The sequence below is a fragment of the Poeciliopsis prolifica genome, unplaced genomic scaffold (genome assembly GCF_027474105.1).
Source record: "Poeciliopsis prolifica strain line A6 unplaced genomic scaffold, Auburn_PproV2 SCAFFOLD011, whole genome shotgun sequence".
Taxonomy (NCBI): domain Eukaryota; kingdom Metazoa; phylum Chordata; class Actinopteri; order Cyprinodontiformes; family Poeciliidae; genus Poeciliopsis; species Poeciliopsis prolifica.
This window is the reverse complement of record NW_026562386.1, coordinates 8,413,261-8,427,255: the sequence shown is the minus strand read 5'-3', so window position 1 is coordinate 8,427,255 and position 13,995 is coordinate 8,413,261. Positions and strand designations below refer to the sequence as shown.

At 40.0% G+C, this 13,995-nt stretch overlaps 1 protein-coding gene across 1 annotated transcript; it reads right to left on the bottom strand.

Annotated features, from left to right (window-relative positions):
• Window positions 1-1,157: 1,157 nt before the first annotated feature.
• On the bottom strand, window positions 1,158-8,563 carry cplx3b (complexin 3b). The gene is made up of 3 exons (XM_055036903.1): window positions 8,059-8,563; window positions 4,280-4,367; window positions 1,158-4,187 (listed from the first exon to the last, which is right to left on the bottom strand). The coding sequence occupies exons 1-3, from the start codon at window positions 8,214-8,216 to the stop codon at window positions 3,963-3,965; spliced, it is 471 nt and encodes a 156-aa protein (XP_054892878.1). The 5' UTR covers window positions 8,217-8,563; the 3' UTR covers window positions 1,158-3,962.
• Window positions 8,564-13,995: the final 5,432 nt, after the last annotated feature.

Below are 13,995 nucleotides of genomic sequence, written 5' to 3'. Positions count from 1 at the left end.
CAGATTGGCCATGCAGTGGCCCAGTGTCTTTCCAGGCTGAAGATTGTTCACGCACTGCAGCCTATCAATAGGGAGGGGTTCAGCATCAATATATTTTACAGCTATTCCCTTTCACACCACACTTGAAAACCAGCAATAGCTCAGGCTTTCCTGCCATTGAAATGGTAACTAACTTCTTTTTTTGAGGGGGTGAAGTTGGTCCACGTTTCCCCCCTCCTGTAGCTTGTGCCAGTTTTTGCAGGAGCTGCCCAGAAGAGTTGGATGCCCAAGACGAATTTACCCTGGGCTATAAAAACTTCTTCTAGACGAACAAACATAAATAAATAATTTGAACTTTTAAACATGCACTTCAGAAGTAACCAGTAAACAGCATATAATTATGTCTAATTTAATCTAAGTACAACTGTTCTGTTAAATCCCTCAGTAGATTGTTAATCATTAGTAATCATTAGTAAACAAACAGCATCAGTTTTGTAGGTGAATATAACACACAGTCCCAATAAAATACACTATTTGCAATGTGGCAAAAAGTGAAAACTTTTGCAAATGGTAAATGAAGAACATTCATTGAATGTTCTTCAATGAAGATGTTCATTGAAGAACATTCAATGGAGAACGTTGAGTTAGGTCCTAGTACTCTTGACTTTGATGGGTAAACTGCAAATATTTATCTTTCTGTAGAGAGGCATGATAACCATGGACTCATAATTTTGATAAAAACTTCATAACTCTCTCTGTTTTTTTTTTTTAAAAAAAAGGAAAATAAAAAAAATGGTTAATTTCCTTCATTTAACAACAACTGGCAAATAATTATACACTTTAATTGTCTAGAACTGCATTTTATTTCTCACAAAATGGACGTTTTGCATTTGAAGTAAATAAAAGTTGTTAGATTTGCTGAAGACTCCTTAATTTCTATATAAATTAATTTGTTAAATAATCTAAAATTAATGTTGCATTCCACCTATCTTAAATTTTATTTCACAGGGCATTGACCATGTTGGGAGTTCTTATCATCCAATGCTAAATGGGAGTAAAAATCCTCACCTTGCTTGCCGTCACTGTGCATTCCTCTGTGTATTTTTGTCTCCCTCTGGTGTTCAAACTGCTGCAGGTTTACCAAAAATGTTAAGATAAAAGTGAAATGAACCACAGCGTCATAAAAACGTGTTTATTGCAGTTAAAACTCAAAAAGGGACATCACTGAAGAACTCTCACAGTTACAGACATACAGTGAAACAGCCAAAGATCAAGAAAAGACTGCCATCGCAGCCTTTTCCTTAAAAATCAGATTCACAGGATAACAGCACAGAATTTACACTTGTGTATTAGGATTATGAGTTATTAATTTCAAGTTTCACACCTATATAAAACAAATAGTTTGCAATTTATGGCTTGGCTTCCAACTATTGATACCATATTCTGATCTTTAATGGCAGATTCTAGTAGCTTTGTTTAAAAATAAGTTATTGCAACTTTCCTCCTATGTTATTTATATGCTATGAAGATAATATCCTCTATCACAAGAAATTACCCATTGCACTCAAAACGTATTGCCTCGGCCTTCATTCAATAGCAGCGTGGCACGTAACAAAATAACATTTCCGTTTAATTTCGGGAAATCACAACAGTAAGCTTCCTTTACATAAAACACAAAAATCCTACCGTACAGAAGTTAGAACAAAAGTCTAAAATTTTGACACATAAAATAAAATGTATTTTACATTAATGCAACACTGAATCCCCTCCTTACATCACAGGCAGGACCCCACTTTAAGCCTACTCTAACTGACAGTGAGCTCTGTCATGTTACAAGCACTCCCAGCAACAGGAACAGATTCATTATTTTTCCTTTTACAAAGACGCCGTTTAGCACATCACACTGGCTTAACAACACAACATCCAGCAGCACGAAACGCGAATACTGAGATGGCGGATGAGATGGAGGACGAGGCGAGGATCATGGGACGGATGACGACACTACAAGACTCAACGCGTTGTTGGAAATGGTGAGAATCAACCTGCTGGAGCCAAACAGCACAGAACTCTACATAGAACATAAATATCTGCATGTAGACTCAGCCGGATTTATACACACACCAGAGGCAAACAATCTGATATGTCCGTGCCATTTCCTCTGCGTTGGTCAGAGCGTTATCAACAAAGGCTTTGGCATACGACTGAAAGCATTTCCTTTCTACCAATCTGAGCAGCCATCAGAAAGCAGCATATAAACAGATCCACACACAATTTATATGTAGATATATAGTGGATAGAAATGGTATTGTATGGAAGCCGGATTAACTTTGCACACAGTTACATGTTCATGTAAAGCATTCATCACTGCAAGTTTTCACACCTAAACAAGTGAGTAATTATTTGTAGGTTTTAGTAAAACTAACAATAAAAACAAAAAAATTATTTAATAAATTAACCACTCAGAAAGCGATTCAATTATCTTGGAGCTTCAGCCTTGACCAACAAGGCTCACAAGAACAACAACAAAAAAACAACAGAAAAAACAAATGTCATGGAAGATTAACCTTTTGGTTGTCCTAAACAGTTGTTACTCATTAAATTGTCTGATTTTGTTTGTATAATTAACATGAGCTGGTGTGCAGAGCCGGTCAAGGCTGTTTAGGGCCCCCAGGCCAGAAGGGTCCTCAAAGAGTCCTCTAATTCTGACCGGAGTGCTGGTCATTTGGCTAATTTACCATTTCACACTTTTGCAGTTTGCTTTTGTACCCGACTCTTTTGCATTCAAGATGAAGCTACTTGCCACAAGACCAACTATGAGGTATTTCAATGCTGTTTTAGGGACATTTTGTACATGCTTTAATACCTGATCATTTTAAGAATATTTTTTTAGATGTGCTTAGAAATATTTGTGTTACGCTGTAAGATTATGTTAATCCCAAAGGAAGATGATTCAGTTTAAATCAGAGCTCAGAATTGCTTATATTTCTCAAGAGAAAGTCAATAAGAACCGCTTGAGCATTACTATGGCTAATAATTGTCATAGTTCGACAAAATACTTAACTACACTCAGAAACAAAACTGATACACAATGGCAGAAAAATATGCTTGAAAATAACTGACAACTTTTTTGTAGCTTGAAGGCAAAACCAGTCAAACTCACCCATTCTGCCTAACTCTACGACGCTGCGAAAGCGTATGAGTAAGTCAGAAAAAGTGCCCCAAATCCAGGGTCTACTGGCTGTTTTCACCTTCTAAAACACTTTTTATCAACCACTATTTAACTAAAAAGAATGAAGAAGCAATGCAAACTAAAAGTGGTTGTAGAAACTCTGGTGGGTGGGAAAAGGTCTTCTAAATCAAAATTTGTTTAGAGTCCAGTTCTAACTTAGGCTGGCCCTGAGTGTTAAGCTTGTGCATGTGTGTTCTCGTTCCAACCAAGCAGCTGACCCCAGTGGTCCTGACTTTATTATAGATGCACGCCTTAACCAATAAAAATCCTCTGCTGAGTTTTGGAGAAGAAAGGGGAGGGAACACACACATACACACTGCTACGACCTCTGCTGCAGAACTGCATGGTGTTGTCACTGGCCAGGTACAGAGAACGAAGGAGAATGGGAACACAGGGAATGAAGGATCTGGTGCACTGTACACATTTACCAAGAGGAGAACTTGCTCAGACCTGCAGAAATGATCTCACTGGTTTCAGTTTTATCAGAGAGCAAATTGGCTCATTTTCTTACTTTTTCTTTTTTGTATAAACGTGAATAACATTCAGGATGATTAAGACTCAAAATGGTTTTAACTAGTTAGAAGGTGAGCCAAAGGTCTCATAGGCTCCAGTCTGATTTTGATCCCCATAAGACAATAATTATGCAACTCTGCTCACTAAAGCAATGAGAAAATGTCTACACCAGGAGAAGCTCTGCCTCTGATAAATATCTGCACAAGTGAAACTCTGTTTTGTGGAACCGCTCAGGCCCTCTTCACATGAGGTTGCAGTTTTCCGTCTGCTTCTTGAGGTCTTCCAGTGTGGCCTGGGCTTTGTCCTTCAGCTGGTCGATGTCCACGTTCTGGATGTTGGACAGCTGGCCCAGCACGGACTGCTTGTGCGCCTCCTCCTGGTTGTCCTCAGCGATCATCTTGGCCAGCTCTGTGGGCAGCACCACGTCGTCCCCTGCCTGCTGGATCTGGGTCTCGTCGAGCTCATTCTGAGGCGCAGAAACACATGAAGAGAAAACATGCCAATGTTAGTTTCACGTGTTCGTCTGAGAAGCTGAAGCACATGCATTCTTTAAATTACCTTTGGTAATCTGTACTTTTCCCGAAAATGGGTTCTAACTGTAGCCCTCTCTGCTTTCTTCTGGGCAAAATGAGCTTCTCGTTCTTGTCTGCAAGACAGGAAGAAAATTACAGCCTACAGGCAGAATGTTCTGTACGAAGTAAAAGCTTGAGAAAAGCTCTACTTTAAACCAAGCATGGCAAAGAAAGGTTGCCTTCTAATAATTATTAGGCTTTCTGAAAATCAGAACCTAACATGCCAGTTGCAATATCTTCTTCATATTAAGCCTCTATCAATTAATTTGAACATGGAAAAAATTAGTTTTAAGTTTCCAACTTGGTCTAGGTCATGGGTAGTATGATTATTGCCTTTCTATGCAGTGGGATTTCTCCTACAGAGCTGGATTTCTCCGGTAGAATTTCAGCCAGGCCAACCAGCGAAAAGGAATAGAAATTATAAAATACAGCAATCATTTTTATGCTGCGTTTTAGAATTATAGTCTGCCTGTAGTTTCAGCAATGGTAGAGAACAAAGCCATTCAGTCCGTGCATCATAGGCAAACGTTAGCAATAGGGTAAAATTCAAACTTTCCTCCATCAAGGAATTGTTTCTCAATAGCCAAGAGGTTCAGTTCTGTGCCAAGCAAAGCATAGAAGAAGAGGCTTATTTTTACCAGGCTAGGTCATGGAGGGTAATGTGGAACAGCAGTGTCATTGTTGTGGACAAACAAAATCTTCACCGCTTTACACATCTGCGACACAGTAGAAGGATGTAATATGTTTCCTCTTCAGCTCCAGCTACTTGCTAATGCACCCAGAGTTAACCCTGGTCTGGACAGTCTGTGACAAGTTACGACCTTTCATGTCAACTGAACCCCACTTGTTATCTTGGAACGTCATTCATATGAATGATTTTTCTCACGATCCAGGAATAAAATTCTGGACATATTTGCAAAATCCCACTAATCAGAAATACTTTGTCCTCTTTACCAGCGTGATGAAACACCAATAGGTTGAGAACCCATGGCCAAACATGCAACATGTGCTCCGCCAGATCCTCCATCTTGTAGCTCATTTCTGTGTACCACACACAGCAACCATCTTGTTTCAAAATCAAACTGACCATATGCCATCGTCAACCACTTTAGGAAATAATTTTGTGTTTTCAACCTCCTCTCACTCACTGAGGTGATCACTGGATATTTTATGATTTGTAAGCAACACAGTACATGGTAGATATTAATGTATATTAAGCTTAATCTATTTTAGTCACTGTTGTGATGTAAATAAATTCCATGTGTTGTGATATGTGGGTGTGGTATGAAACCTGCTGGTTGAAAAGCCTAAATTCAGACCTTCACTGAACATCCAATGTCTACAGATTAATTTATACAGGCTAGAAGAAAACCAATGCAATTGTTATCATTTTTTCTTACTTTTCACATGTTAAAATGAATATATGTCTTAAAGATAATCAATTACTGATAATTTTTAGACATTTATTAATATTTTCTGCTGACAAGACAGCTGTCCTCTTTTTGTGCACAATACCAAACTCACAAGATTCAAGCTGTAGACTAACTAGTTTTGCAGCAATTTGAAATGATTTAAAAGAGCAGAAAATGTTAAAATATGTAAAGAAAATGACCTTTCTTCATTTAACATCTTGAAATGGTATTTTGTTCGAATTCCTGCTCTTTCTGGTGATATGCTGCTTCCCTATCTTCACAGTGAAATGATCCAAATGTCCAGAATCAGAGGTTTGAGGCACACATTTGGAAACAAAGGAGTAGATAATGTAGAATAAAAATCTTCACACTTGAATTTTCAAAGGTCATGTCTAATTTGCAAAATTTTAAAATAGGTGAACAAAAATGTTATGAGATGTATTTTTATGTGTAATAGTGTATTTGTTCAGTTTTAGCTCTTCCCAGCAAGCCGATAGTGTTGGATTTTTACATAATCTAATATAGGCTATTATACTTGAGCATAACAAAGTGTACACTTGTAATCAGGTATACTTAAAATAGTTTAGAAGTTCAGCATATGTTGAGTCATGTGTTTGGGAAAAAGTTATTCCATATGATACATTTATTTATTTCTCATTTAGCAGTGAGATATTTTAGCCACTAAATATTACACGAGTCGGGCAAGAAAAATGACAACTTCAGGAAACGAGAAAGAAGTTGGAAATAAAAAGCCTCTTCAATGTACCTATTTCTTTTTTTAATTCTTGGTAGCTCTAAACAAGCCCTCAATCCACTCCACCCTCAACAGTTGGAGTGTCCTTCCATATAGATGGGATTCTGCCTTTGTGTCCTCAGTTCTTGCTGCCTCCAGCAGGGGGCAGGCAGGAAGTGTTTTCTCCACTTCCAACTGCTAGAATGTTAATTGGTAAATCTGCTGTGAGCCACAGATATTGCGAGCCAGTCGGGCAACACAATCTGAATCAAACTTGCTTGAACAGCCAGAGGTCAAACATCTAGTGAGAACAACAACGAAATGAGAACATTTTGTGCAAGATCAGAAAACCGAGTGCGTCCTGAGGACAAAATAATCCATCCATCGAAAGGGCTGAAATATGAATACTTGGATAAAATCAGCAGCAGCATCAAAATTCAAAGAAACATGAGAAGGGACATGCTCGCACTCATTGTGTCAAAAGAAAGGTCCTCTTTTGGTTGAGATGGAGTATTCATCTCCGTGTGATCTGGAGCTCACTTCGCATTAACATGCCAGACATAGAAAGGCCATGCAGCGAACACCAATGTGCAGCTTCTGTGTCTTCTGTCTCTCAAGGGCATCAGTTGACCCAGGGTGTCACTGTTGTGTCCTGGCAGCTCAGGGTGATGAAATGCCTGTGTGTGTCATCATGGCAGTGTGAGCAGCCCACACTTCACCTCAGAGGTTTCGCTCTGTTTTAATCTAAGAAGGAAGAGCTTCTCCTGATCTATGTTCATGTCTAATGAACCTTCTGACTAATAATTCTTTCCCACCGAAGGTCACGTCATGATGGCAGACTGTCAGGCAGCTCTCCTGTGGAGCAGAGTGGGCTCTGCTGAGTGTTAATGGCTTCACCCACTCACTCTTAAAATGTCTGCACATGGTCCCAAAAGACAGTTTTGACAAAAGTGTTAGAAGGGAGGTGTTGGCTGATGGTGATAGGAACATTTTCTCTGTCCTAATATGCAACGTGATGAACAAACACTGACCATCTAAAAGGGCCCTGTAGAGTTAAAGGCTGGGGCAACTTTGACGACCTGCTTGTTATATTTTGTTCTTGCATTTTTTTTTTTTTACATTTTATGACTTCATCAGTGGCTTTAGTTCTGTGGAAAACCACACACACACTAAAACGTAGTAGAGCAAAGAGTCACACAGAAATGACAAAGCCGCCTCTGAATTAATTAAAGGAAGATATGCAAATTTGGTTCCACCTGATTTTTCATGCATCCTATCGCACAACAGTCAGGAACATCTTTCGCCCCCGGCACAGTAAAGGTATTCTGCGAAATAAATAAATGCTTATTTATTTATTTAAACGTGAGGGTTTTTTTTTCTTTCTATTTTGCCCGAGCATAGATATGGAGAGCTCCTCCGGGCGAGAGGAGCAGCTGTGTGAGGAGCGCTCCTATTATTGCACTGATGCGTAAAAAAGCGCGCCGCGCACAGAGCGCTCCTCGCTTTTTACCCATAGAATCAAATAAGCCATAATTTTAACATATTTCATAAAGAAAAACAACAATAAATTAACTCTTTGCTCATTATTATTTCACACAATATATTTCAGTCAGCGCTTACTTTTCCTCCTCTAACTGTTGCTGATATTGTTCAAATTCCTCTTGAGTCATTCCCTGCGCGGAGGCTTCTGATTTCTCCCCCTCGGATTTCTCCTCCGTGAGGCCGCCCGTCAGGTTCTTCAGCTGCCCTCCCACCACGTGTTTTACCATGAAAGCCATGGCTGCGGTCCGGAGAGTCCTCGGTTTGAGCGGCTGACGTTACAGAGTCGGTGCGCTCCTGGAGAGGGCGGCGGGGTCGTGGGGAGAGATTTCTTCCAAATCGGCGTTCAACTCAGACGCCTTGAGACTTCACGCAAAAAGTGGATACGGAGAAAAAAAAAAAAAAAAAAAAAAAAAAGAAAAAAAAAAAGAGAGGAAAAAGAGCGCAACTGGGAAATGCTTGAACCTGGAATCGGAGGAACGTGCTATCAGCCCCGGAGGCAGCGTCGGATAGCTTGACAGTTTCAGCACCACTGGCCCCGGACAGCTCCGCGTCGAGATGGACGGAGAGGAGCAGCTCAGTTATGAGTCAACAAGTTTGGCGCTGAACTCTACCAATCCCGTGACTCCTTCCTCCGCCACCACTCCCTCCCTCCACCCAATCCCAGGCACCGCCGGACTCGGAGCGCGCTCACACGGCTCGGAAAGCCGTGATTCGCCGTCTGAGGATGTGCGGCGATGGACGCAGGGAAGAAAACAACACGTGACGAGCGTGAGTTTCTCCTGGTCGCTTCGGTGCCTCCGTCTTTCTCAGGGACATCCAGCCGCCGCACAGTTTGTCAACAGATGAGAGAGTCCTGATTGCATGTTTATCCAAGGATTCATTGGCTTCCAGTGCAAAACCATTTGTCACATGCATTAAAGTGTTTTATGAAAGTAGCACATAATAGTGAAGTGGAAAGAAAGAGGGATGTTTTTCCAGTTGTTTGTTTAGTAATTAAACTCTGTCTGGAAAGTGTGGCGGGCATTTGTTTCTTCCGGTGAGACAATAATCATATTTTGACACGATTACCACTTCACAGCTGTTAGGACTTTTGAGACCAGTTTTGCACATCTCGAAATGTTCAGCCCTGTATTCCCCAAATGGCTCAAGGTCAGTCAGATCTGATGTATCTGCAAAGATCTATTTTTAGGCTTTGCCAAATGTTTTAATTTTATTTAGAAATAGGTCATTCTAAAATGAATAATTTTATATCAAAACCATTCCATTTTAACTTTGGTTGTACATTTGGCTTTGTTGTCCTGCTCTAAGGAGAACCTCTTCTCCAGGATTGCCTCATCCATCTTTCCATCGATTCTGACCAGCTTCTCCATGCAGAAGTAATGCAGCATAACGTAGCCAGCACCATGTTTCACTTTAGTGATAGTTTGCTCAGAAAAATATGAAATAAAAATTTTTCAAGGCTTTTTTGCCTCTATTCTATTTTTGACAAATTTTGTGAGTTTAGAACCAATAAATTTAACTTCAGATCTTCACAGCTCCTTGAGATTTTTGGGACACTTTGCTGCTTTTTAGGGTTACTTTTATTTCCCAGTCTGTCAGTTTTGGAGGCTTTCAGTTCTGTCACAGTCTTTTCAGTTTCTAGAGAAAGGACTGCTTTATGAAATATTCAAAGGTTGGGAAATTGTTTTAAGAACTAATTTGTGTCAGGCTATCTCATTTATTGAAATTTATGGCTGTAATGGAACAACATGTAGAAAGGATTATTTTGATATATAATGTATATGTTGTTATCACTCAAGACGGATGCATTGCATACAGATCACTGTAATGTTTGCTCAGTGAACACCAATGAGTCTGTGACGTGAAAAGATGTGCACAGTGCATGAGCAGATGGAGTCCAATTTTTAGCCAGCAAATGTGGTCTCCTGTGGCAGGAGCCACTTAAGGTCCTGCTTTGTCTAATGGGTTCAGAATATCAGTGTGTGGTACTTTATGGTCATATTTCTGTTTGGTGATGTAGGCAGAAACAGCTTCTGTCAAAAAATAAATAAAAAAAGGCTTGTTAAAACAGTATTAAGGTAGATGACATAATGTTCGGCTGGAATAAACATTTTTAATAAAAATGCGACCTACATTTTTGCATTCGCATCTGTTCTTACGTGAGCGAGAGAGAGAGATATTTTAAATCTCTATTTCTGCAGGAGTTTCCAGCAACCAAAGTGTGAAAAACAACTTTGATCACAAGTCAACAACTTGAGCGTCCTGATCCTCACAGCAGCCTGACACCGAGCCTGGCCTACTTTTCTAGTCCCTGTGGATCGTTGGGGGGAGACGGAGCAACGACTCAGTGTCTTTTTGTCACAGGCTTAGTGAGACCCTCTTAGCCAACACCTGCCTTGCTCTAAAACCTCTCCCGACTCCATCCCAACTTCAAAGCTGCAGCCGGTGAATGGTCTAAAACACAACACAGCGAGTAAGATCAAACCTAATCTCTGTGAAATTGAATAAAAGGAAGGAATTTGCCTAACCAGCATGTTTTAACATCGCGTTATATAATTTCGCTTTTGATATCCAGTCCTGTGGGATCTGCTGCAGGAGGAGGTCTCCATCACTTTTCATGGTCTACAAGTATTTTAGCAGGTACACAGCAGGAAGCTCTAATCCAACACGGTGCACACAAAACATGGCTTGATGGTGTGAAGAGCCTCAGAAACTCACTTTCACAAGTACAAATATGGAGAGCATAGGGCAGATATTTGATCATTTTTAGAAGAAATGTCACACCTCTGTTATCTGTATATACTCAAGATGTTACACAGTAAAACTACAAGGCTGTTTATTCACTAACAGTCTATTAGAATTTCTGATGTTCTCGTTGTGTTTGTCAAATCCTGATCATAGCTGCAGGTCAAAGGGATGTTTAATTTCTGTGTGTTTGAGATGTGATAGCTAGGAGAAAACATTAGCACACAAATTCAGCTGATTTAACCTTTAAAGATCTTCTGATTCTCTGTAGTCTCTTTAGTGCATAGCAGCACTTTCTAAATGTTTCAGCAGGATCACTAAATATCAGCAAAGATCTTTCAAATGTTGTGGTCGCTCATCTCGGATTCAAACTGTATCTTACCAAAATGTAAATGAGGCAGCTGCAGCTGAAGAATTGGAGTTAGATGAATTCCCATCACAGGTTATTTTGCAGTCTTTCACTCATAGCGGAGAAACTAGGAACCAATCAGCTGTATTTGTTCAGTAAGAGGGCATGACATTGACATGAAACCTTCAGAGTGAAATGCGGAGGAGAAAAAAAAAACATTACTCATGCTGCCTGATTTAAAAATAGGCTCATGTTTATGCTCCCTGACTGCGCTCAGTTCATGTTACAGCCTACTCAGCGTTGACCTCGGTCTCTCTGTACGGTGAAAATGAACGGCTCAGGTCTCCAAATGTGAGCATATATGATGAATACAGCCATGCTAAGCCTTCTATCTACCGTAATGCACATGCATTTGTGCACGCAAGCCAGAAACATCTCATTTGAATTTAGCATCTGTGGACATTTTTTATGCTCTAATAGCCAACGTCTACCACTGAATAGCAGAGAAAGTAATAATGTGCATTGCTTACATGAAGTAGCAAATATTTGTCATCTGAATACGAATCTGAATACAACTTTGAGGCTGCAACAACAAAAGGTTAGACAGCCGTGACATGCCGTGGTTGTTGTGAGCCCGGAGCGATCACAACATGAGTCAACATCACTGAAAGCATCATGCTGGCTTCTGCCTAGTCACACTTCCAGCCTGGATGCTCTTGATCTTCTGGGATTAGGAAGCTGTGTGGGAATCAAGAAAAAAGGAGTGAGAAAGAGAGAGATGGGTTTATGTACACCATCACTCACAACCGCTGATCCACAGCAGCCGAGTGTTACACCTTTGTTTCCGTAGACAAGGGATTAGACTCATCAGACAAGCATGCCCTGCAGCAAACAATGTGCACATTCAGGGACTTCTTAAATTTACACAGGAGGAGATGACGCCATTAGGAAAACGCTGGGATGCCAGTCTGTGGGAAAAGCTGTGTGTGGCGCCCGCCTGGTGAGATGACAAAATATCACACTAATCACGTTAGGATTGAGAGCTGATCTGAACATTCTCAGACAGAACTACTTACTGCATGAAGCAATGCTTCACAACTTTTGAAAAATATTCAATTTTATCTGAACCTGCATCAGGGGGTTGACCAAAGCTGGAACAGACAGGTGGGGTCACAGCAGCAAGGCACCATACGGAGCAAAGCGGGTTGGCCCTGCAGACGGGGTCTGATGCCCTGCAGGCTGTCCACGAGGTGTTAGACCACACCACATGGCAACATGGCAACTGTCCCCACAGTTTACATCAAGGGCAACTGCAGGGGATGAATATAATAGCCCTGATTTAGATCATGGAGAGACTATTTAAACTTTTTTTTGCCATTTTTGCCATGTTTAGAAAATGAGGAACATTCATATTCATATTTGCCCAGGCTGTAAGAGAAAAAAGAAAGCAGAAAAAAAAAATCTGCCTTTTTTTGTAAGTGCAGTGCAAGCAGATGGAATCTCATTTGTGGTGCTGACAAAATAAAATTATCACATTAAAAAAAGAAAAATCGCAATGAGACATCTCTTTCCAGAAACCATACCTCAGCCTCACTGGATAATCCACAGAACTCGCTGCCAACCGCTTTCAGAGAAAGTAGTTCAGATAGAAACTTGACAGCAAAATCTGTGGATTATCCAGGCTAACTGGGACACAGATTTGGAAAGAGATGCTTCTCTGAGAAACAAAGTTCTTTCTCAAACCTGAGAAGACAGACTATCCCTGCAGATCTGACACTAGAAAAACATTAGAAAATGAAAATAGCTGCTGAAAATGTGCTGCAATTAAATTATTTGTGTTTCAATTTTAATTAATAATGTTACTTCTTGCATTTCTGAATGAAATCAAATGCAAGCAACATTTATTTGGTTGTATTTCTGGCTCAATTGCAGAGTCATGGTTTATTCCAATGCAAAAAAAGCATTTTAAGACTCTGTAGCCTGCAAGCAAGGTTTTTAGCTCAGAAAATTTACATGTAATGGAGAAAGAGGCAAATACAAGGAGGAAGCCAGCCTGGGATCATTATTACACTTCACTTTGGCGAGCATAAAAGTGTGAAAACAAGCTGCCAAGAGACACATTCTGCGACAGAATTCACAGCAGAAGAGTACGCGCATCAAAAGTGAGAAAGATGAAACACAAATGTTCAGATATTATAAAACTGAAATAGGTTGTGAAATTGAGTGCGAAGGGAAAAAAAAGTGGTCGAAATGCTTTGCAGCTGCCTTGATATCCGCAATCAGACGAGGAAACGAGGACAAAAAGCACCACAGAATGTGTTAAGTATTGTTCTGAATACTGTTTTTCACAGAAACGTGTTATGTTCAAAGCTGAAAAATGCAGAGAAACTGCAGCTTAGCTTGTATGATACTGACAAATAACATGGAACAGATGAATCCTGTTTGACTTTCTCTGTAGAGAAACCGGCCGCAGCTTCAGAAAACCCTGCTTGTGTCAAGAAGAAAATAATTGTTGATGCCAAGAGCAACTCAGAATCCACTGCAGATGGTTAGACAAAGAATGAAAAATATCAAAACGGTCAACAATTCTTTCATTCACATAGTCACCTTTACATTTTTTGGAACTGACAAAGATCATCACTCCAACAACATGTTTAGGTGATCTAAGATTTTAAAATGCTGCTTACTGGTCACCAAACCTCAGAGCATTTGAAGCCGGAAACATTGTTGTTCTTTTTTGTGGTTTGTCTTTGAACAGAGATTATAGAGAATATTTTTCCTTATCAGGTTGACCAATTTTAACTGATAGGTGATTAATTAATCCCACCCTTGTGTTAAATCGACACCGAGGAGCTTTGTAGAAAGAGTTACAGGAAAGACATTTCCCTTTCCAATATGACACTGGTTTAATTAAATGCCTA

Bases quoted from the DNA above. Each gene is read 5' to 3' on its own strand.
- cplx3b (XM_055036903.1), bottom strand. From the start codon at position 8,216: ATGGCTTTCATGGTAAAACACGTGGTGGGAGGGCAGCTGAAGAACCTG. The intron at 4,368-8,058 runs GTAAGCGCTGAC...CCTGTCTTGCAG, and splicing joins CAACAGTTAGAGGAGGAAAA to ACAAGAACGAGAAGCTCATT. The intron at 4,188-4,279 runs GTAATTTAAAGA...TCTGCGCCTCAG, and splicing joins AAAAGTACAGATTACCAAAG to AATGAGCTCGACGAGACCCA.